Below are 25,613 nucleotides of genomic sequence, written 5' to 3'. Positions count from 1 at the left end.
ATATACAGCTCTGCAGCACACGTTACATACACAGCTCTGCAGCACACGTTACATACACAGCTCTGCAGCACACGTTACATACACAGCTCTGCAGCACACGTTACATACACAGCTCTGCAGCACACATTACATATACAGCTCTGCAGCACACATTACATATACAGCTCTGCAGCACACGTTACATACACAGCTCTGCAGCACACGTTACATACACAGCTCTGCAGCACACGTTACATACACAGCTCTGCAGCACACGTTACATACACAGTTCTGCAGCACACGTTACATACACAGCTCTGCAGCACACATTACATATACAGCTCTGCAGCACGGCCCTTACCACCACATACAGTATTGTCACACACAGCGCTGCTGCACCCTCCCATACACACATCACATATACAGCTCTGCAGCACACATTACATATACAGCTCTGCAGCACACGTTACATATACAGCTCTGCAGCACACGTTACATACACAGCTCTGCAGCACACGTTACATATACAGCTCTGCAGCACACGTTACATACACAGCTCTGCAGCACACGTTACATATACAGCTCTGCAGCACACGTTACATATACAGCTCTGCAGCACACGTTACATACACAGCTCTGCAGCACACGTTACATATACAGCTCTGCAGCACACGTTACATACACAGCTCTGCAGCACACGTTACATATACAGCTCTGCAGCACACATTACATATACAGCTCTGCAGCACACATTACATATACAGCTCTGCAGCACACGTTACATATACAGCTCTGCAGCACACGTTACATATACAGCCCTGCAGCACACGTTACATACACAGCTCTGCAGCACACGTTACATACACAGCTCTGCAGCACACGTTACATACACAGCTCTGCAGCACACGTTACATACACAGCTCTGCAGCACACGTTACATACACAGCTCTGCAGCACACATTACATATACAGCTCTGCAGCACACATTACATATACAGCTCTGCAGCACACGTTACATACACAGCTCTGCAGCACACGTTACATACACAGCTCTGCAGCACACGTTACATACACAGCTCTGCAGCACACGTTACATACACAGTTCTGCAGCACACGTTACATACACAGCTCTGCAGCACACATTACATATACAGCTCTGCAGCACGGCCCTTACCACCACATACAGTATTGTCACACACAGCGCTGCTGCACCCTCCCATACACACATCACATATACAGCTCTGCAGCACACATTACATATACAGCTCTGCAGCACACGTTACATATACAGCTCTGCAGCACACGTTACATACACAGCTCTGCAGCACACGTTACATATACAGCTCTGCAGCACACGTTACATACACAGCTCTGCAGCACACGTTACATATACAGCTCTGCAGCACACGTTACATATACAGCTCTGCAGCACACGTTACATACACAGCTCTGCAGCACACGTTACATATACAGCTCTGCAGCACACGTTACATACACAGCTCTGCAGCACACGTTACATATACAGCTCTGCAGCACACATTACATATACAGCTCTGCAGCACACATTACATATACAGCTCTGCAGCACACGATACATATACAGCTCTGCAGCACACATTACATATACAGCTCTGCAGCACACATTACATATACAGCTCTGCAGCACACGTTACATATACAGCTCTGCAGCACACATTACATATACAGCTCTGCAGCACACATTACATATACAGCTCTGCAGCACACGTTACATATACAGCTCTGCAGCACACGTTACATATACAGCTCTGCAGCACACGTTACATATACAGCCCTGCAGCACACGTTACATATACAGCTCTGCAGCACACGTTACATACACAGCTCTGCAGCACACGTTACATACACAGCTCTGCAGCACACGTTACATATACAGCTCTGCAGCACACATTACATATACAGCTCTGCAGCACACATTACATATACAGCTCTGCAGCACACATTACATATACAGCTCTGCAGCACACGTTACATACACAGCTCTGCAGCACACGTTACATACACAGCTCTGCAGCACACGTTACATACACAGCTCTGCAGCACACGTTACATACACAGCTCTGCAGCACGGCCCTTACCACCACATACAGTATTGTCACACACAGCGCTGCTGCACCCTCCCATACACACATCACACCCTTTAGCCCAGAAGCTGACTCCTCCCATGTGACTGATCACATGACCATGACGTCACCGCAGGTCCTTCAGCTCACTAAGAAGATATAGAGGAAGCGAAGGAACAGGCCGGGCCGTGGGGCCGGAGGAGGAGGAGAGGGCTGAGGAAAACATGTCTGAGACATACGGTGAGATACCTGACGGGGTGATGGCTCAAAGATGGAGGCTGAGGTGACAGGGGGAGATGTCTTCATGATGGTCACTGTGAGGTGACGGGGAGATGTCACAATAATGGACGCTGTGAGGTGATAGGTGGAGACTGTGAGGTGACAGAGGAGATGATTTGGGGATAGAGACTGCGAGGTGACAGGGGAGATGATTTGGGGACAGAGACTGTGAGGTGACAGGGGAGATGATTTGGGGATAGAGACTGAGGTGACAGGGGAGATGATTTGGGGATAGAGACTGTGAGGTGACAGGGGAGATGATTTGGGGACAGAGACTGTGAGGTGACAGGGGAGATGATTTGGGGACAGAGACTGTGAGGTGACAGGGGAGATGATTTGGGGACAGAGACTGTGAGGTGACAGGGGAGATGATTTGGGGATAGAGACTGAGGTGACAGGGGAGATGATTTGGGGATAGAGACTGAGGTGACAGGGGAGATGATTTGGGGATAGAGACTGAGGTGATGGGAGATGATTTGGGGATAGAGACTGAGGTGATGGGAGATGATTTGGGGATAGAAACTGTGAGGTGACAGAGGAGATGATTTGGGGATAGAGACTGTGAGGTGACGGGAGATGATTTGGGGATAGAGACTGTGAGGTGACGGGAGATGATTTGGGGATAGAGACTGTGAGGTGACGGGAGATGATTTGGGGATAGAGACTGTGAGGTGACGGGAGATGATTTGTGGATAGAGACTGTGAGGTGACAGGGGAGATGATTTGGGGATAGAGACTGTGAGGTGACAGGGGAGATGATATTGGGATAGAGACTTTGAGGTGATGGGAGATGATTTGGGGATAGAGACTGTGAGGTGACAGGGGAGATGATTTGGGGATAAAGACTGTGAGGTGATGGGAGATGATTTGGGGATAGAGACTGTGAGGTGACAGGGGAGATGATTTGTGGATAGAGACTGTGAGGTGACGAGGAGATGATTTGGGGATAGAGACTGTGAGATGACAGGGGAGATGATTTGTGGATAGAGACTGTGAGGTGACGGGGAGATGATTTGTGGATAGAGACTGTGAGATGACAGGGGAGATGATTTGTGGATAGAGACTGTGAGGTGACAGGGGCGATGATTTGGGGATAGAGACTGTGAGGTGACAGGGGAGATGATTTGTGGATAGAGACTGTGAGGTGACAGGGGAGATGATTTGTGGATAGAGACTGTGAGATGACAGGGGAGATGATTTGTGGATAGAGACTGTGAGGTGACAGGGGCGATGATTTGGGGATAGAGACTGTGAGGTGACAGGGGAGATGATTTGTGGATAGAGACTGTGAGGTGACAGGGGAGATGATTTGTGGATAGAGACTGTGAGGTGACAGGGGAGAGGTCTTGGTCACTGGGTAGGTGACAAGGGAGATGATTTGGGGATAGAGACTGAGGTGACAGGGGAGATGATTTGGGGATAGAGACTGTGAGGTGACAGGGGAGATGATTTGGGGATAGAGACTGTGAGGTGACAGGGGAGATGATTTGGGGATAGAGACTGTGAGGTGACAGGGGAGATGATTTGGGGATAGAGACTGTGAGGTGACAGGGGAGATGTCTTGGTCACTGTGAGATGACAGGGTGACATGGCTCAAGGATGGAGACTGAGGTTACAGGTGTAAATATCTAGGGCAGGGGTTCTCATCCGGTGGTACACGTATCCCTAGGGGTACGCCACCGGTTGTGCGGGGGTACACAATGCGCTAACATACAGGCTATGCATTTGCCAGTATTTGTCAGCGCAGAGCGGGGAATGGCCATTGGCAGCCCTCTGTAAAGTACGGTGGCCGCAGCTCTGACCTCGGCTACTTTACGGGAACTGCGTGGTTACCAGGCAGAAGTGGTACATCCCCTGACGTTGTGCGGAGGTGCTGAACAGCGCAGGAGGACGTCACCCTTATGTGCGGCCCTGCCGAAACGGGACTCTGCAGGCACCCCAGGGGTATCGGAGGGGGAGAGAAATAATGGCACAAGGGCATTAAGATGGAGGGGGGGGGGAGAGGTATAATGGCAAAAGGGGATCAGAGGGAGGGGGGGAATTATGGCACAGGGGATTAAGATGGAGGGGGCGGGGGGAGGTAATGATTATCCCCCCCCCCCCCCTACATTTTAATCCCCTTGTGCCATTATTCCCGCCTCCCTCTGATCCCTTTTGCCATATTGGATAATAATGGCACAAGGGGATTAAGATGGAGGGGGGGAATAATAGCACAAGGGATTAATTATCGCATTAGTATAAATGTGAGCACACGCCGTTTTAAAAATAAATAATTTTCTTTTGTCCGTGGGTACCCCTCGCGCGTAAGTTCCACGTGGACATACCTTCACCCTTTGGGGGTACAGTCGTGAAAAAGGTTGAGAATGACTGATCTAGGGGATGGACGCTGTGAGGTGACAGGTGGAGATGTCTCAGGGATGGACGCTGTGAGGTGACAGGTAGAGATGTCTCAGGGATGGACGCTGTGAGGTGACAGGTGGAGATGTCTCAGGGATGGACGCTGTGAGGTGACAGGTGGAGATGTCTCAGGGATGGATGCTGTGAGGTGACAGGTGGAGATGTCTCAGGGATGGACGCTGTGAGGTGACAGGTGGAGATGTCTCAGGGATGGACGCTGTGAGGTGACAGGTGGAGATGTCTCAGGGATGGACGCTGTGAGGTGACAGGTGGAGAGGTCTCAGGGATGGACGCTGTGAGGTGACAGGTGGAGATGTCTCAGGGATGGACGCTGTGAGGTGACAGGTGGAGATGTCTCAGGGATGGACGCTGTGAGGTGACAGGTGGAGAGATCTCAGGGATGGACGCTGTGAGGTGACAGGTGGAGATGTCTCAGGGATGGACGCTGTGAGGTGACAGGTGGAGAGATCTCAGGGATGGACGCTGTGAGGTGACAGGTGGAGATGTCTCAGGGATGGACGCTGTGAGGTGACAGGTGGAGATGTCTCAGGGATGGACGCTGTGAGGTGACAGGTGGAGAGGTCTCAGGGATGGACGCTGTGAGGTGACAGGTGGAGAGGTCTCAGGGATATACGCTGTGAGGTGACAGGTGGAGATGTCTCAGGGATGGACGCTGTGAGGTGACAGGTGGAGATGTCTCAGGGATGGACGCTGTGAGGTGACAGGTGGAGAGGTCTCAGGGATGGACGCTGTGAGGTGACAGGTGGAGAGGTCTCAGGGATGGACGCTGTGAGGTGACAGGTGGAGAGATCTCAGGGATGGACGCTGTGAGGTGACAGGTGGAGAGGTCTCAGGGATGGATGCTGTGAGGTGACAGGTGGAGAGGTCTCAGGGATGGACGCTGTGAGGTGACAGGTGGAGAGGTCTCAGGGATGGACGCTGTGAGGTGACAGGTGGAGATGTCTCAGGGATGGACGCTGTGCGGTGACAGGTGGAGAGGTCTCAGGGATGGACGCTGTGAGGTGACAGGTAGAGAGGTTTTAGGGATGGACGCTGTGCGGTGACAGGTGGAGATGTCTCAGGGATGGACGCTGTGAGGTGACAGGTGGAGAGGTCTCAGGGACGGACGCTGTGAGGTGACAGGTGGAGATGTCTCAGGGATGGACGCTGTGAGGTGACAGGTGGAGATGTCTCAGGGATGGACGCTGTGAGGTGACAGGTGGAGATGTCTTGGAGTTGGACGCTGTGAGGTGACAGGTGGAGATGTCTCAGGGATGGACGCTGTGAGGTGACAGGTGGAGAGGTCTCAGGGATGGACGCTGTGAGGTGACAGGTGGAGATGTCTCAGGGATGGATGCTGTGAGGTGACAGGTGGAGATGTCTCAGGGATGGACGCTGTGAGGTGACAGGTGGAGATGTCTCAGGGATGGACGCTGTGAGGTGACAGGTGGAGATGTCTCAGGGATGGACGCTGTGAGGTGACAGGTGGAGAGATCTCAGGGATGGACGCTGTGAGGTGACAGGTGGAGATGTCTCAGGGATGGACGCTGTGAGGTGACAGGTGGAGAGATCTCAGGGATGGACGCTGTGAGGTGACAGGTGGAGATGTCTCAGGGATGGACGCTGTGAGGTGACAGGTGGAGAGGTCTCAGGGATGGACGCTGTGAGGTGACAGGTGGAGAGGTCTCAGGGATATACGCTGTGAGGTGACAGGTGGAGATGTCTCAGGGATGGACGCTGTGAGGTGACAGGTGGAGAGGTCTCAGGGATGGACGCTGTGAGGTGACAGGTGGAGATGTCTCAGGGATGGACGCTGTGAGGTGACAGGTGGAGATGTCTCAGGGATGGACGCTGTGAGGTGACAGGTGGAGAGATCTCAGGGATGGACGCTGTGAGGTGACAGGTGGAGATGTCTCAGGGATGGACGCTGTGAGGTGACAGGTGGAGAGATCTCAGGGATGGACGCTGTGAGGTGACAGGTGGAGATGTCTCAGGGATGGACGCTGTGAGGTGACAGGTGGAGATGTCTCAGGGATGGACGCTGTGAGGTGACAGGTGGAGAGGTCTCAGGGATGGACGCTGTGAGGTGACAGGTGGAGAGGTCTCAGGGATATACGCTGTGAGGTGACAGGTGGAGATGTCTCAGGGATGGACGCTGTGAGGTGACAGGTGGAGATGTCTCAGGGATGGACGCTGTGAGGTGACAGGTGGAGAGGTCTCAGGGATGGACGCTGTGAGGTGACAGGTGGAGAGGTCTCAGGGATGGACGCTGTGAGGTGACAGGTGGAGAGATCTCAGGGATGGACGCTGTGAGGTGACAGGTGGAGAGGTCTCAGGGATGGATGCTGTGAGGTGACAGGTGGAGAGGTCTCAGGGATGGACGCTGTGAGGTGACAGGTGGAGAGGTCTCAGGGATGGACGCTGTGAGGTGACAGGTGGAGATGTCTCAGGGATGGACGCTGTGCGGTGACAGGTGGAGAGGTCTCAGGGATGGACGCTGTGAGGTGACAGGTAGAGAGGTTTTAGGGATGGACGCTGTGCGGTGACAGGTGGAGATGTCTCAGGGATGGACGCTGTGAGGTGACAGGTGGAGAGGTCTCAGGGACGGACGCTGTGAGGTGACAGGTGGAGATGTCTCAGGGATGGACGCTGTGAGGTGACAGGTGGAGATGTCTCAGGGATGGACGCTGTGAGGTGACAGGTGGAGATGTCTTGGAGTTGGACGCTGTGAGGTGACAGGTGGAGATGTCTCAGGGATGGACGCTGTGAGGTGACAGGTGGAGAGGTCTCAGGGATGGACGCTGTGAGGTGACAGGTGGAGATGTCTCAGGGATGGATGCTGTGAGGTGACAGGTGGAGATGTCTCAGGGATGGACGCTGTGAGGTGACAGGTGGAGATGTCTCAGGGATGGACGCTGTGAGGTGACAGGTGGAGATGTCTCAGGGATGGACGCTGTGAGGTGACAGGTGGAGAGATCTCAGGGATGGACGCTGTGAGGTGACAGGTGGAGATGTCTCAGGGATGGACGCTGTGAGGTGACAGGTGGAGAGATCTCAGGGATGGACGCTGTGAGGTGACAGGTGGAGATGTCTCAGGGATGGACGCTGTGAGGTGACAGGTGGAGAGGTCTCAGGGATGGACGCTGTGAGGTGACAGGTGGAGAGGTCTCAGGGATATACGCTGTGAGGTGACAGGTGGAGATGTCTCAGGGATGGACGCTGTGAGGTGATAGGTGGAGATGTCTCAGGGATGGACGCTGTGAGGTGACAGGTGGAGAGGTCTCAGGGATGGACGCTGTGAGGTGACAGGTGGAGAGGTCTCAGGGATGGACGCTGTGAGGTGACAGGTGGAGAGGTCTCAGGGATGGACGCTGTGAGGTGACAGGTGGAGAGATCTCAGGGATGGACGCTGTGAGGTGACAGGTGGAGAGGTCTCAGGGATGGACGCTGTGAGGTGACAGGTAGAGATGTCTCAGGGATGGACGCTGTGAGGTGACAGGTGGAGATGTCTTGGAGTTGGACGCTGTGAGATGACAGGTGGAGAGGTCTCAGGGATGGATGCTGTGAGGTGACAGGTGGAGAGGTCTCAGGGATAGACGCAGTGAGGTGACAGGTGGAGATGTCTCAAGGATGGACGCCGTGAGGTGACAGGTGGAGATGTCTCAGGGATGGACGCTGTGAGGTGACAGGTGAAGATGTCTTGGAGTTGGACGCTGTGAGGTGACAGGTGGAGATGTCTCAAGGATGGACGCCGTGAGGTGACAGGTGGAGATGTCTCGGGGATGGACGCTGTGAGGTGACAGGTGGAGATGTCTCAGGGATGGACGCTGTGAGGTGACAGGTGGAGATGTCTCAGGGATGGACGCTGTGAGGTGACAGGTGGAGATGTCTCAGGGATGGATGCTGTGAGGTGACAGGTGGAGATGTCTCAGGGATGGACGCTGTGAGGTGACAGGTGGAGATGTCTCAGGGATGGACGCTGTGAGGTGACAGGTGGAGATGTCTCAGGGATGGATGCTGTGAGGTGACATACTGAGATGTCTATGTGAAGTAGACTGTCCAGTTGTCTTCAGTCATAGTTGAGGTGTTGTGTGTGTATATAAGGAGCAGTCTCTTTTTCGTGTCTGAGTTGTGGTTTCTGTGTCTAGAACTGGTTTCCTGCCTGAGTACATTGTAGGCGGTGGATATGACGCCGTCTTCCGGACAGGGTATAGTTCACATTTGCAGGTCTGAGCTTTAGAGTTTTCTGATTCGCACTGAACAGGTGATGGCTTTTGTCCATTGTTTCGGCAGTGTGTGTTCACCTTCATACACCGCTTTTCAGTTTTCATAATGGGGGAGATTTATCAAAACCTGTGCAGAGGAGACGTTGCTGAGTTGCCCATAGCAACCAATCAGATCGCTTCTTTCATTTTGCAGAGGCCTTGTTAAAAATGAAAGAAACGATCTGATTGTTGCTATGGGCAACTGGGAATTTTCCCTCTGCACAGGTTTTCATAAATCTCCCCCCATTGGGGGAGATTTATTAAAACCTGTGTAGAGGAAGAGTGGTACAGTTGCCCATAGCAACCAATCAGATTGCTTCTTTCATTTTCCACAGGCCTCTAAAGAGGCCTGTGGAAAATGAAAGAAGCAATCTGATTGGTTGCTATGGGCAACTGCACCACTCTTCCTCTGCACAGGTTTTGATAAATCTTCCCCATTGTGTTTATACATTATGGCCCAGATTTATCAAACTGTGTGAGAGAAAAAATGGAGGGATTTTTCCACAACAACCAATCACAGCTCAGCTAACTAGCTGAGGTAAAGTGAAAGCTGAGCTGTGATTGGTTGCTGTGGGAAAATCCCTCCATTTTTTCTCTCACACAGTTTGATAAATCTGGGCCTATGTGTCTTGCACTTATCTGCAGTTACATCTGTTTAATTTAGAGCTGCATTTTCAATGATACAATCCTCAGGGATGAAATCTCCCAGCATTCCTGGCTCGCTGTCTGTGTAAGGCTTAGTCTGGCCATTTACTTTCTGGGAAGCATCATCTCTGTACCAGTACCACTGCACAATAATCTGTAGGAAACTTGATTAAAGGGGTACTCCGGTGGAAAACTTTTTTATTTTTATTTTTTTTAATCAGCTGGTGCCAGAAAGTTAAACAGATTTGTAAATTACTTCTATTAAAAACATCTTAATCCTTCCAGTACTTATTAGCTGCTGAATACTACAGAGGAAATTCTTTTCTTTTTGGAACACAGAGCTCTCTGCTGGCATCACGAGCACAGTGCTCTCTGCTGACATCTCTGTCCATTTTAGGAACTGTCCATAGCAGCATAGGTTTGCTATGGGGATTTTCTCCTACTCGGGATGGTTCTTAAAATGGACAGAGATGTCAGCAGAGAGCACTGTAGTCATGATGTCAGCAGAGAGCTCTGTGTTCCAAAAAGAAAAGAATTTCCTCTGTAGTATTCAGCAGCTAATAAGTACTGGAAGGATTAAGATTTTTTTAATAGAAGTAATTTACAAATCTGTTTAACTTTCTGGCACCAGTTGATTAAAAAAAAAAAAAAAAAGGTTTCCACTGGAGTACCCCTTTAAGCTGAGTGGTGCAGCTTGCTGATGGTTTCCAGTAGACATCAGTAGATCAGATACTTCCGGATACAGTTGATCACTTCCTGTCTGCTCTCTTGCACCTCCACCACTACCTCCTGCAGTCCCAGTTATTGATGCTGAATCTTAAAGGGGTACTCCACTGCCCCAGCATTCAGAACATTTTGTTCCCAACGCTGGCTGTGGGGATCGTGGTGTCACAACCAAGCCCCTTGTAACATAATGCCATGCCCCCTCAATGCAAGTCTATGGGAGGGGGCGTGGCATCCGCCACGCCCCCTCCCATAGACTTGCATTGATGGGGGGGAGCGTCACATCACGAGGGGCGTACCCCGTGACATCACGACTCCCGCACTCAGTGTTCGGAACAAAATGTTCCACCTGGACCCCTCATGCCCAGTGGATGTGTGCTGTAGTATCTGGCACCAAGACATCAGCAGCCGATCCTTAAAGGGGGTACTCCGGTGGAAAACATATATTTTTTTAAATCAACTGGTGCCAGAAAGTTAAACAGATTTGTAATTGACTTCTATTAAACATATCTTTACCCTTCCAGTACTTTTTAGCAGCTGTATACCACAGAGGAATTTCTTTTCTTTTTGAATTTCTTTTTTGTCTTGTCCACAGTGCTCTCTGCTGACACCTCTGTCCGTGTCAGGAACTGTCCAGAGTGGACAGTTCCTGACATGGACAGAGGTGGCAGCAAAGAGCACTGTAGTCAGACTGGAAAGAACTACACAACTTCCTCATCAGTGTTATTCACTTCACCATAATGTAAAGATTGCTCTTCATCACGGCCTGCTCTCTGTAAAGGGGATGTGGACTACAGACGAACAGAAAACATCTTTTACCTATTACTACTCTACAATCTAAAATTCACTGTGATAATGGAGACCTCCTATAGCCAAAGAGAACCTGCCCTGTGGTTGCTGCACATACACGGAGTTGTTACTTAAGTCTGATTTCATCATTGATATTTGTTGTTTCAGATTTTCTCTTCAAGTTCCTTGTCATCGGCAGCGCAGGAACAGGGAAGTCCTGCCTCCTCCACCAGTTCATTGAGAGCAAATGTGAGTAGTAGTTTGTGTTTGTGACGGGTGATGAAAATAGAGCAGAGTGATCAGGGGATATCGGGAGGTTGGTCACACTGCCCCTCACCCATTTACTGGCCGCAACTATGTCCCCCCCCCCCCCCCCCCCGGACAGTAATTGGCTGAGGGGCCCTGACATCACTCACAATTTCTGAGCAGAAGAGAAGCGCAGCCTGGGAGCAGAGCAGGACAATGGAGGCACCACTGAGGGTAAGTAAACGTATTTTTTTTTTTTTCTATAGATTTTCAGGTGGGCAAAGTTGTGCAAAACCCCCTTCCCACTGGCCATAACGCTGTATTTTACCTTCTACAGGGCCATATGAGGCTTGTTTTATGTAGGACCAATTGTGCTTTGCAATGATATCACTTATTTTACTACAAAAACTTAAAGGGGTTATCCAGGAAAAAACTTTTTATATATATATATATATATATATATATATATATATATATATATATAATCAACTTGCTCCAGAAAGTTAAACAGATTTGTAAATTACTTCTATTAAAAAATCTTAATCCTTTCAGTACTTAAGAGCTGCGGAAGTTGAGTTGTTCTTTTCTGTCTAAGTGCTCTCTGATGACACCTGTCTCGGGAACTGTCCAGAGTAGAAGCAAATCCCCATAGCAAACCTCTTCTACTCTGTGCAGTTCCTGAGACAAGCAGAGATGTCAGCAGAGAGCACTGTTGTCAGACAGAAAAGAACAACTCCACTTCAGCAGCTGATAATTATTGGAAGGATTAAGATTTTTTAATAGAAGTATTTTATAAATCTGGGGAAAGAATATATATAAAATATATAGAAACCAGTCCTCTAAAGCACTAGGGGTATAGTAAAAAGCAACAGAGGGAAGAGAGAATAAATCAATAGTACTGTATTTTTCCTCCTATAGGACACACCCAATTTTTATGGGCAAAATCTAAAAAAATTAAGATTTTGAACCCGATAGTGGTCTTCAACCTGCGGACCTCCAGATGTTGCAAAACTACAACTCCCAGCATGCCCGGACAGCTGTCCGGGCATGCTGGGAGTTGTAGTTTTGCAACATCTGGAGGTCCGCAGATTGAAGACCACTGCATAGGAGGTAATACTCACGTGTCCCTGCCGCTCCGGACCCGTCACCGCTGCCCTGGATGTCGCTCCATCGCTGTCGCCGTGTCCCCGTCGCTCTGGAATGTCTCTGCTCCCGGCTGGGTATCCTCGCTCTCCGTCGCCACCATCACGTCATTACGCACGCCGACGCACGTACGCGACGACGTGATGACGTCGAAGGAGAGTGCCGGCATACAGGGGATCCCTGAACGGAGAAGACACCGAGGAGGCAGGTAAGGTCCCCCCCAGTGTCCTGTAAGCACTAACCCGGCTATTCAGTCGGGCTGTTCACGACCGCCGCGGTGAAATCACGGCGGTCCCGAACAGCCCGACTGAACAGCCGGGTTAGTGTCACTTTCCCTTCAGATGCGGTGGTCAGCTTTGATCGCCGCGTCTGAAGGGTTAATACAGGGCATCACCGCGATCGGTGATGTCCTGTATTAGCCACGGGTCCCGGCCGTTGATGGCCGCAGGGACCGCTGCGATAGGGGTGTATTCGCCGTATAAGACGCACCGACTTTTTCCCCCCAGTTTTGGGGAAGAAAAAGTGCGTCTTATACGGCGAAAAATACGGTATGTGGATCCAATTATTTGAGTGAAAATATATGTGTATTTATTATATAAAACAATATAGGGTATTACAGCCAATCACCTAGCAGGGCCCTTGCAGGTGAGAGGTAGATAATAGGATAATAAAGTAATATAATATTAAAATATTGATAGAAATGATGGTAACAATAATAGCAATAAAGCAATAAAATAGCACAAAAAAGCAAAAGATGAGTGAATATCCGCTGTAAAGATAAAAAGTCTCTTTTCAATAATCACAAGTCTCTTTGAAAAAATGCAAGGACAAAGTCCATCAATGGTGTGAGCTAGTACCACGAATATAGCAAGTGCCGGGAGTATCACAAGTGTCATATAGTCTCATGGAGTCTCAATAGTAGCGCTTATCATCAGTGGTAAATCGTGGGAATAATTCAGTTGTGAGGCCTGCGACAGTGTTGCGGTCTTAGACACAGTAGCAAGTCAGCTCAATCTGTAAGTATATTGCAATTCGAAGAACAATGTAGCAATGTAGCGAATGTATCTCGGTGCACAGCACCACTCACCCTCCTCAACGAGCTTGTGCAGCCGCGATATCTTTAGATGCGGTGCCTGTCTGTGTTCCAGTCGGGGTGAGTGGTTCTCCGGGGGCTCCGAGTGTCCTGGACTGGCACGGAGAGGCGTCCGGCCTAGTAGGGTGTTGTCCAGGAGTTCTGCCATCCGGGGCTGTGGATGAATGGATGGCTGACAACAGGTGCGTATCTGACTGATACACTAGAAGTGTGCGCGCGTTTGGGTCACTGAAGAAAAAGCCTGTGGCTTTGAAACGCGTCTGACCCTGTTTAAAGCACAAAGACATTAACTGTATATGACTTTAAAGACTCTATCCGCTCCATAACCGACTTGCAACTGCTGGATGTCTGCGGTATCAGGACCACCAGAACGCGCACTGCTAGCGTATCATTTAGACACGCACCTGTTGTCGGCCATCCATTCATCCACAGCCCCGGATGGCAGAACTCCTGGACAACACCCTACTAGGCCGGACGCCTCTCCGTGCCAGTCCAGGACACTCGGAGCCCCCGGAGAACCACTCACCCCGACTGGAACACAGACAGGCACCGCATCTAAAGATATCGCGGCTGCACAAGCTCGTTGAGGAGGGTGAGTGGTGCTGTGCACGGCGATACATTTGCTACATTGCTACATTGTTCTTCGAATTGCAATATACTTACAGATTGAACTGACTTGCTACTGTGTCTAAGACCGCAACACTGTCGCAGGCCTCACAACTGAATTATTCCCACGATTTACCACTGATGATAAGCGCTACTATTGAGACTCCATGAGACTATATGACACTTGTGATACTCCCGGCACTTGCTATATTCGTGGTACTAGCTCACACCATTGATGGACTTTGTCCTTGCATTTTTTCAAAGAGACTTGTGATTATTGAAAAGAGACTTTTTATCTTTACAGCGGATATTCACTCATCTTTTGCTTTTTTGTGCTATTTTATTGCTTTATTGCTATTATTGTTACCATCATTTCTATCAATATTTTAATATTATATTACTTTATTATCCTATTATCTACCTCTCACCTACAAGGGCCCTGCTAGGTGATTGGCTGTAATACCCTATATTGTTTTATATAATAAATACACATATATTTTCACTCAAATAATTGGATCCACATACTATTGATTTATTCTCTCTTCCCTCTGTTGCTTTTTACTATACCCCTAGTGCTTTAGAGGACTGGTTTCTATATATTTTATATATATATTCTTTCCCCATATTAGATTAGGCCCCTTGGGTGGGGGTATCACCTTTAACCTCAAGCACTATATCCCCTCTGTATCATAAGTGAGCTACACATCATTATCTTTTCCTTATTTTATAAATCTGTTTAACTTTCTGGAGCCAGTTGATATATATTATATATATATATAAAAAAAGTTTTTTCCTGCCATACCCCTTTCATTTATTTCGCTTTTTTGTTTTTGTTTCTACACTGTGCATTTTTTGGTTTCTTTATTCTGCAGTTCATTACGATTACAATTTATATAATATCATTTTTTTTTAACTACTAATAACATTTTTTTTTATATTATATTTTATCAGAAAAGAAGTATGCTTAAAATTGTCCCTAATCTGATCTCTTTTTAACTTTTTTAATTTTTCAATAAACAGGGATCTATGACGGCTAATTGATTGCTTGATTTTCAGTAGTAGTTATTGGTATCATGTTTGTTTAGATGGGACTTATGATAACACCCCCCTCCCCTGCCTTTATTTTTATGATTTATACTTTTTTTTGCACTTGCTGGAGCCCTCTTTCTTCTGCTCACTCTCAGTATGCTCCGGATTGCCGGACGGGGCCTTTCCGGCAGGCACAATGTCACATGAAGCCCTGCCGGAGAGAACTTCCACCCTCCCTCTTGTATGCTGCGCTCGGACTCGGGAGCATGTATAGAACAGGGAGCCTATCACGGCAGGCTGCTTCTCAATCCCTTCCTTTCTGTTTGCACAGCACATTTAGCACACAAAGGAGGGGGATCAGACCTGAAGTGCTCAGCGTTCATTCTTGCCTGTTTAATTGACAGGCAGAGAACGCAGAGCTGTTTCCTGACTTTTGTCTCTGCCAGGCCGCTGCAGGAGACAATCCTGCAGTGCTGGGGGACAGAACTGTAAGAAGAGGGACCCCTAGTGGCAGAAAATTTACTGCCTATTTAAAGACATAAAACATAAAAAAAAATTTACAAGTACATTATGAATTTAGTGTACTTAAGCATATCTATAATATATATATATATATATAGATATATATATATATATATATATATATATATAGATATATAATAATGACAGGTAACATTTAATGATAGCTTTTTATTCATTTTCTTTTTGGTATAAAAAAGCAATTCTGGTGTTTCGGATTGTATTTCGATTATGCCGTTCACTGTACTGAATCATAAATATTATATTTTAATAGTTTGGACAATTCTGCATGTGTCACACCATGTACAGTGGGTGAGAAAAAGTATTTAGTCAGCCACCAATTGTGTAAGTTCTCCCACTTATAAAGATTAGAGAGGACTGTAATTTTCATCATAGGTTATAACCTCAACTATGAGAGACAGAATGAGAAAAAAAAATCGAGAAAATCACATTGTCTGATTTTTAAAGAATGTATTTCCAAATTATGGTGGAAAATAAGTATTTGGTCAATAACAAAAGTTAATCTCAATACTTTGTTATATACCCTTTGTTGACAATGACAGAGGTCAAACATTTTCTATAAGTCTTCACAAGGTTTTCACACACTGTTGCTGGTATTTTGGCCCATTCCTCCATGCAGATCTCCTCTAGAGCAGTGATGTTTTGGGGCTGTCGCTGGGCAACACGGACTTTCAACTACCTCAAAAGGTTTTCTAAGGGGTTGAGATCTGGAGACTGGCTAGGCCACTCCAGGACCTTGAAATGCTTCTTACAAAGCCACTCATTCATTGCCTGGGAGGTGTGTTTGGGATCATTGACATGCTGTAAGACCCAGCCATGTTTCATCTTCAATGCCCTTGCTGATGGAAGCAGGTTTTCACTCAAAATCTCACGATACACGGCTCCATTAATTCTTTCCTTTACATGGATCAGTCGTCCTGGTCCCTTAGCAGAAAAACCGCCCCAAAGCATGATGTTTCCATCCCCATGCTTCACAGTAGGTATGGTGTTCTTTGGGTGCAACTGGCCATTCTTTCTTCTCCAAACACGATGAGTTGAGTTTTTACCAAAAAGTTCTACTTTGCTTTTATCTGACCATATGACATTCTCCCAATCCTCTTCTTGATCATCCAAATGCTCTCTAGCAAACTTTCGACAGGCCAGGACATGTACTGGCTCAAGTAGGGTGACACATCTGGGACTTCATGATTTGAGTCCCTGGCGGCGTAGTGTGTTACGGATGGTAGCCTTTGTTACTTTGGTCCCAGCTCTCTGCAGGTCATTCACTAGGTCCCCCAGTGTGGTTCTGGGATTTTCGCTCACCGTTCTTGTGATCATTTTGATACCACGTGGTGAAATCTTGCCCCAGCTCGAGGGATATTATCTGTGGTCTTTTATGTCTTCCATTTTGTAATAATTGCTCCTACAGTTGATTTCTTCACACAAGCTGCTTGGCTATTGCAGATTCAGTCTTTCCAGCCTGGTGCAGGTGTACAATTTTGTTTCTGGTGTCCTTTGACAGCTCTTTAGTCTTGGTCATAGTGGAGTTTGACTGTTTGATGTGGACAGGTGTCTTTTATACTGATAACAAGTTCAAACAGGAGTCATTAATACAAGTGGAGGACAGAGGAGACTCTTAACTCCTTAACGAAATATACATCCTGTGTAGGCACCCGCGTCATATCGGGTCTGTCCCGGCAGCCATCAGAGGCCGGGACCCGCGGATAATACTGGACATCACCGATCGTGGTGATGCCCGGTATTAACCCTTCAGATGCCGTGATCAAAGTTGACTGCCGTGTCTGAAGTGAAACTGAAGCCATCCCGGCAACTCAGTCGGGCTGTTCAGGACTGCCGCAGTGAAATTACGGCATCCCGAACAGCTTGCAGGACACCAGGAGGATCCCTACCTGCCTCCTGTTTGTCCGATTGCCGAAAGACTGCTCTGTGCCTGAGATCCAGGCAGGAGCAGTCGAGTGGTGAGAACACTGATCAATGCCATGTTAATGCAGGGCAGTGAACAGTGTAATAGGGGCTATAACATTGCAAAAAAAAAGTGAAAAAAAAGTGTTAATAAATGTGATTTAACCCCTATCCTAATAAAAGTAAGAATCACCCCCCTTTTCCCATAAAAAAAAATATGTAAATAAAATTAAGTATAAACATTTGTGGTATCGCCGCTTGCGTAAATGTCCAAACTATAAAAATATATCATTAATTAAACCGCACGGTCAATGGTGTACACTAGGGATCGACCGATTATCGGTATGGCCGATATTATCGGCCGATAATCACGATTTTGGTCATTATCGGTATCAGCAATTACCTTTCCGATAAGCCGATAATGCCCCCCCCCCCCCCCCCCCCACGCACCGCACCCAACCGCACCGCGACCGCCCCCCTGACCCGCCGCACCGCGTCGCACCCCCCACCGTAGTGCTGGGCGGTATACCAGTATGGATTTTTGCCCATACCGCTATAATGGTCGGGCCCCTCCCCCACCCTCCGAGTCAATAAAAAAAATTAAACTTACCCGTAATGGGGGTGGTCCGGGCCATCCATCCTTCCTGTAGTGTCCGGCGGCATTCCGGGTGGAGGGTGAACTGGTCCGGGCTGTCCTTCTCCGGGGGTCATCTTCTCCACTCCGGGCAGGCTCCGGCCTAGTACGCTGCATAGACGCCGCTACGCCGTGACGTCAGGTGCGTCGCTGCGCACAGGTGTCACTGCGCAGCGGTGTCTATGCTGTGGTACTAGGCCGGAGCCTGCCCGGAGTGGAGAAGATGACCGCCGGAGAAGAAGGACAGCCCGGACCGGTTCACCCTCCACCCGGAATGCCACCGGACACTACAGGAACGATGGATGGCCCGGACCACCCTGACAGGTAGGGGGAGAGAAGCGGGTGGTGGCGTCAGCCTATGGCACCGCAAAAGCCACTGCCGTGCATTGATTTAAAGCGCCCGCTTTAAATCAATGATCTGCAGCGGTGTCGCGGGGGGATAAATAGCCGACAACTTATAGCGGAATATCGGTATAAGTTATCCGCCCTAACCTCTACCGATTATCGGTATCGGCCCTAAAAAACCATTATCGGTCGATCCCAAGTGTACATGTGAAAAAAATTCCAAAGTCCAAAATAGCGTATTTTTGGTCACATTTTATACCATTAATAAGTCCTATCGAAACAAAAATGGAACTGATAAAAACTTCAGATCACGGCGCAAAAAATTAGCCCTCATACATCCCCATATGCGGAAAAATAAAAAAGTTATAGGGGTCAGAATATGACATTTTTAAACGTATATATTTTCCTGCATGTAGTTATGATTTTTTCCAGAAGTACGACAAAATCAAACCTATATAAGTAGGGGATCATTTTAACCGTATGGACCTACAGAATAAAGAGAAGGTGTCATGTTTACCACAAAATGCACTGTGTTAAAACAGAAGCCCCCAAAAGTTTTTTTTCTTCCATTTTGTCGCACAATGATTTTTTTCGCTGTAGATTTTTGGGTAAAATGACTGATGTCACTGCAAAGTAGAATTGGTGGCACAAAAAATAAGCCATAATATGGATTTTTAGGTGGAAAATTGAAAGGGTTATGATTTTTAAAAGGTAAGGAGGAAAAAAATGAAAATGCAAAAATTGAAAAATGCTGCGTCCTTAAGGGGTTAAAGAAGAAGTTACAGGTCTGTGAGATTCGGAAATCTTGCTTGTTTGTAGGTGACCAAGTACTTATTTGCAAAAAAATTCTTAAAAAATCAGCCAATGTGATTTTATGGATTTTTTTTCTCATTCTGTCTCTCATAGTTGAGGTATACCTATGATGAAAATTACAGGCCTCTCCTCTTTTTAGGAGAACTTGCACAAATGGTGGCTGACTAAATACTTTTTTGCCCCACTGTATGTTTGTTTCTTGTTTTGTTTACATGTTTCCAAAATGATAAAGGGGGGGGTAATTTCAATTTTTTTTATTTTTTTCAAATTCAAGAAAGTTTATTGAAAAACCAAGTGAATTTAAAACAGATGTAGGCAAACAGTACATTGAACGATAGCCTGGTAGGCTAAAGTAGCAATACAGAAGTAAGACAGAGAGTCTGGCTATGCAGAGCAGTTTAAACAACATAATAAAACTGCACTAAAACCGAAAACATAGTCCTATTCATATTAATATATATATATATATATATATATATATATATTTACTATTTATTTCACATTTTCGATATCACCATAAAGGACTATTACATGCAATATTTTGATTTATTGTTTCTGTTCAGCAATGGCCTGGCACTGACCAGTAATATCGGCGATCCAGTTGTTCAACCTGCCTAAGGTTGACTATACAGAGAGCTTAAGTAGGAGACCTCCAGCCACCATCTTCATTCATTGGACCCCCATGATCGGGCTGCAGGGAGGGGTCTGATGAGTGCCTCCAAAGTCCCTGTCTCTGTATTTCCTTATCTTAGGTGATCAGCATTGATCAGGGCATCTAAAGGTTAAATGCCAGACATCAGCTATAAGCCCCGGCTGCTGATAGCAGCTGTTACTCACCGATTTTGAAGCAAGCTCGGCTAATGATCTAGCTTTGAAATCCTTTAGAATAGCTATGACATACATCATTTAGCACACCCAGGTTGCTGGTTGTAGCGCACAGACAGGTGCTAACTTATATCATGTAACAACTTCCAAGACCAAAAAACGGATTGTCCAACACAGATCAGATTGCCCTTAAGAAAATCTCTATATTTATTGAATAGTGCAGAATATGTGACACAGGATAACAGGGAAAAACAGTAATGCGTTTCAAGCACATGTAGTGCTTAACAGCAATCTGATCCGGACAATCCTTTTTTTTTGGTCTTGGCTGTATGTACAAGTACGTCATAGGTCAACTAAGGAATAAAGGGATTTTCGGGGATCTCTCCTTAAATGGGCACTGTCATGAAGTAAAAAAATTGATATGTTGTAGTACTTAAGTACTACAACATATCTCTAATATACTTTAATTAAAAAAAGTGATTTTAAACAAGTTTAAAATCACTTTTAAATTCGGCCACTAGGGGTCGCCCTCCTAGTGGCCGAATGCATTCAGCAGTGACGTCACTACTGGATTTCGACTCATTTCAGCCTGGCAATGAGTCGAAATCCAGGCACTGCTGTGCTCGCTCCCGCCTGTCAATCAAACAGGCGAGAGCAAGCACACTGATAACTGGGGCTAAGCGCATTGGCCAGCTCCACTGGCCTCGCGCGCGGCCCCGCCCGCCCCCGTTACCCTGTCCGGAGGCAGCGCTCGCACTCATTGCTGCGCTGATCCTCCGGATGGGTAAGTTATTTAGAATAGCTACCATTATTGTAATCGGTCCCGGGTCTCGGCAGTATTATCGTGCACGGCAGGCCGGCGATGCTCCTCTACTCCTCCTCCCTGGATAGCACATGCACAGGTAAACAGGGAGGAGGAGACCCCGGAGCTGCCTGCCGTGCTATTGGCAGATCATCTATGCGCGCTCCCGACAGAAGCGCTGCATAGACGATCTGAGGGCGGAAGCAAGCGCCCAGCAAGGCATCAGTAACGTTGCGCTTGCTGGGACGCGCTGCTTCCTGCCCTGCTTTATAGAGCAGATTTAGAAGCACTAAATCTGCTCTATTAAAGCGATTTAATTTTTTTTAAAGCCAGGTAGGGGGTTAGGGCTAGATTACTAATAGGTAGGGACAGATTATATTATATATTACTTGGTGGGAGCTACACTTTAACATAAGTCATCAATATCATATTGTGGAGTTGCAGACAACTAGCACCCAGACCAATCGTGTTTTTGCCAGAGCCACAACATATGCATACACATGGACCACAGCTGAAAGAAGACAGCTCTATACACTGTGCAGGGGATGTGCTGGATTACTACAGCTCTATACACTGTGCAGGGGATGTGCTGGATTACTACAGCTCTATATACTGTGCAGTGACTGTGCTGGATTACTACAGCTCTATACACTGTGCAGGGGATGTGCTGGATTACTACAGCTCTATATACTGTGCAGTGACTGTGCTGGATTACTACAGCTCTATACACTGTGCAGGGGATGTGCTGGATTACTACAGCTCTATACACTGTGCAGGGGATGTGCTGGATTACTACAGCTCTATACACTGTGCAGTGGATGTGCTGGATTACTACAGCTCTATATACTGTGCAGTGACTGTGCTGGATTACTACAGCTCTATACACTGTGCAGTGGATGTGCTGGATTACTACAGCTCTATATATTGTGCAGTGACTGTGCTGGATTACTACAGCTCTATACACTGTGCAGGGGATGTGCTGGATTACTACAGCTCTATACACTGTGCAGGGGATGTGCTGGATTACTACAGCTCTATACACTGTGCAGTGGATGTGCTGGATTACTACAGCTCTATATACTGTGCAGTGGCTGTGCTGGATTACTACAGCTCTATACACTGTGCAGTGGCTGTGCTGGATTACTACAGCTCTATACACTGTGCAGTGGATATGCTGGATTACTACAGCTCTATACACTGTGCAGTGGCTGTGCTGGATTACTACAGCTCTATACACTGCAGTGGATGTGCTGGATTACTACAGCTCTATACACTGTGCAGGGGATGTGCTGGATTACTACAGCTCTATACACTGTGCAGTGACTGTGCTGGATTACTACAGCTCTATACACTGTGCAGTGACTGTGCTGGATTACTACATCTCTATATACTGTGCAGTGGATGTGCTGGATTACTACAGCTCTATACACTGTGCAGTGGATGTGCTGGATTACTACAGCTCTATACACTGCAGTGGATGTGCTGGATTACTACAGCTCTATACACTGTGCAGTGGATGTGTTGGATTACTACAGCTCTATACACTGTGCAGTGACTGTGCTGGATTACTACAGCTCTATACACTGTGCAGTGACTGTGCTGGATTACTACAGCTCTATACACTGTGCAGTGACTGTGCTGGATTACTACATCTCTATATACTGTGCAGTAGATGTGCTGGATTGCTACAGCTCTATACACTGTGCAGTTGATGTGCTGGATTACTACAGCTCTATACACTGTGCAGTGGATGTGCTGGATTACTACAGCTCTATATACTGTGCAGTGGCTGTGCTGGATTACTACAGCTCTATATACTGTGCAGTGACTGTGCTGAATTACTACAGCTCTATACACTGTGCAGTGGATGTGCTGGATTACTACAGCTCTATATACTGTGCAGTGGATGTGCTGGATTACTACAGCTCTATATACTGTGCAGTGGCTGTGCTGGATTACTACAGCTCTATATACTGTGCAGTGGATGTGCTGGATTACTACAGCTCTATATACTGTGCAGTGACTGTGCTGAATTACTACAGCTCTATACACTGTGCAGTGGATGTGCTGGATTACTACAGCTCTATATACTGTGCAGTGGATGTGCTGGATTACTACAGCTCTATATACTGTGCAGTGGCTGTGCTGGATTACTACAGCTCTATATACTGTGCAGTGGATGTGCTGGATTACTACAGCTCTATACACTGTGCAGTGACTGTGCTGGATTACTACAGCTCTATACACTGTGCAGTGGATGTGCTGGATTACTACATCTCTATATACTGTGCAGTAGATGTGCTGGATTACTACAGCTCTATACACTGCAGGGGATGTGCTGGATTACTACAGCTCTATATACTGTGCAGTGGCTGTGCTGGATTACTACAGCTCTATATACTGTGCAGTGGCTGTGCTGGATTACTACAGCTCTATACACTGTGCAGTGGATGTGCTGGATTACTACAGCTCTATACACTGTGCAGGGGATGTGCTGGATTACTACAGCTCTATATACTGTACAGTGGATGTGCTGGATTACTACAGCTCCATACACTGTGCAGTGACTGTGTTGGATTACTACAGCTCTATATACTGTGCAGTGGATGTGCTGGATTACTACAGCTCTATACACTGCAGTGACTGTGCTGGATTACTACAGCTCTATATACTGTGCAGTGACTGTGTTGGATTACTACAGCTCTATACACTGTGCAGGGGATGTGCTGGATTACTACAGCTCTATATACTGTGCAGTGGATGTGCTGAATTACTGCAGCTCTATACACTGTGCAGTGGATGTGCTGGATTACTACAGCTCTATACACTGTGCAGTGGATGTGCTGGATTACTACAGCTCTATACACTGTGCAGTGGATGTGCTGGATTACTACAGCTCTATACACTGTGCAGGGGATGTGCTGGATTACTACAGCTCTATACACTGTGCAGTAGATGTGCTGGATTACTACAGCTCTATACACTGTGCAGTGACTGTGCTGGATTACTACAGCTCTATACACTGTGCAGGGGATGTGCTGGATTACTACAGCTCTATATACTGTACAGTGGATGTGCTGGATTACTACAGCTCTATACACTGTGCAGTGACTGTGTTGGATTACTACAGCTCTATACACTGTGCAGTGGATGTGCTGGATTACTACAGCTCTATATACTGTGCAGTGGATGTGCTGGATTACTACAGCTCTATATACTGTGCAGTGGCTGTGCTGGATTACTACAGCTCTATATACTGTGCAGTGGCTGTGCTGGATTACTACAGCTCTATATACTGTGCAGTGGATGTGCTGGATTACTACAGCTCTATATACTGTACAGTGGATGTGCTGGATTACTACAGCTCTATATACACTGTGCAGTGGATGTGCTGGATTACTACAGCTCTATACACTGTGCAGTGACTGCTGGATTACTACAGCTCTATGCACTGTGCAGTGGCTGTGCTGGATTACTACAGCTCTATACACTGTGCAGTGGATGTGCTGGATTACTACAGCTCTATATACTGTGCAGTGGATGTGCTGAATTACTGCAGCTCTATACACTGTGCAGTGGATGTGCTGGATTACTACAGCTCTATATACTGTGCAGTGGATGTGCTGGATTACTACAGCTCTATATACTGTGCAGTGACTGCTGGATTACTACAGCTCTATGCACTGTGCAGTGACTGTGCTGGATTACTACAGCTCTATACACTGTGCAGGGGATGTGCTGGATTACTACAGCTCTATATACTGTGCAGTTGATGTGCTGGATTACTACAGCTCTATATACTGTGCAGTGGATGTGCTGTATTACTACAGCTTTATACACTGTGCAGTGGATGTACTGGATTACTACAGCTCTATACACTGTGCAGTGACTGTGCTGGATTACTACAGCTCTATACACTGTGCAGGGGATGTGCTGGATTACTACAGCTCTATATACTGTGCAGTGGATGTGCTGGATTACTACAGTTCTATATACTGTGCAGTGGATGTGCTGGATTACTACAGCTCTATACACTGTGCAGTGACTGTGCTGGATTACTACAGCTCTATACACTGTGCAGGGGATGTGCTGGATTACTACAGCTCTATACACTGTGCAGTGACTGTACTGGATTACTACAGCTCTATACACTGTGCAGTTGATGTGCTGGATTACTACAGCTCTATACACTGTGCAGTGGATGTGCTGGATTACTACAGCTCTATATACTGTGCAATGGATGTGCTGGATTACTACAGCTCTATACACTGTGCAGTTGATGTGCTGGATTACTACAGCTCTATATACTGTGCAATGGATGTGCTGGATTACTACAGCTCTATACACTGCAATGGATGTGCTGGATTACTACAGCTCTATACACTGTGCAGTGGATGTGCTGGATTACTACATCTCTATATACTGTGCAGTAGATGTGCTGGATTACTACAGCTCT

At 47.2% G+C, this 25,613-nt stretch overlaps 1 protein-coding gene across 1 annotated transcript in view; it reads left to right on the top strand.

Moving 5' to 3' along the window:
• Positions 1-2,168: 2,168 nt before the first annotated feature.
• The window catches only part of RAB4B (RAB4B, member RAS oncogene family), a 66,303-nt gene continuing 42,858 nt past the window's right edge, over positions 2,169-25,613 (top strand). Inside the window, exons 1-2 of the mRNA XM_056539403.1 lie at positions 2,169-2,321; positions 11,348-11,428. Coding sequence (XP_056395378.1) covers positions 2,306-2,321; positions 11,348-11,428 — 97 coding nt within the window. The 5' untranslated portion in view covers positions 2,169-2,305. The remainder of the gene's footprint in view (positions 2,322-11,347; positions 11,429-25,613) is intronic.

The sequence above is a fragment of the Hyla sarda genome, chromosome 9, assembly GCF_029499605.1.
Source record: "Hyla sarda isolate aHylSar1 chromosome 9, aHylSar1.hap1, whole genome shotgun sequence".
NCBI classification, from domain to species: Eukaryota; Metazoa; Chordata; class Amphibia; order Anura; family Hylidae; genus Hyla; species Hyla sarda.
Note: the sequence above shows the minus strand (reverse complement) of the source record. Positions and strands in the feature narration are given on the sequence as shown.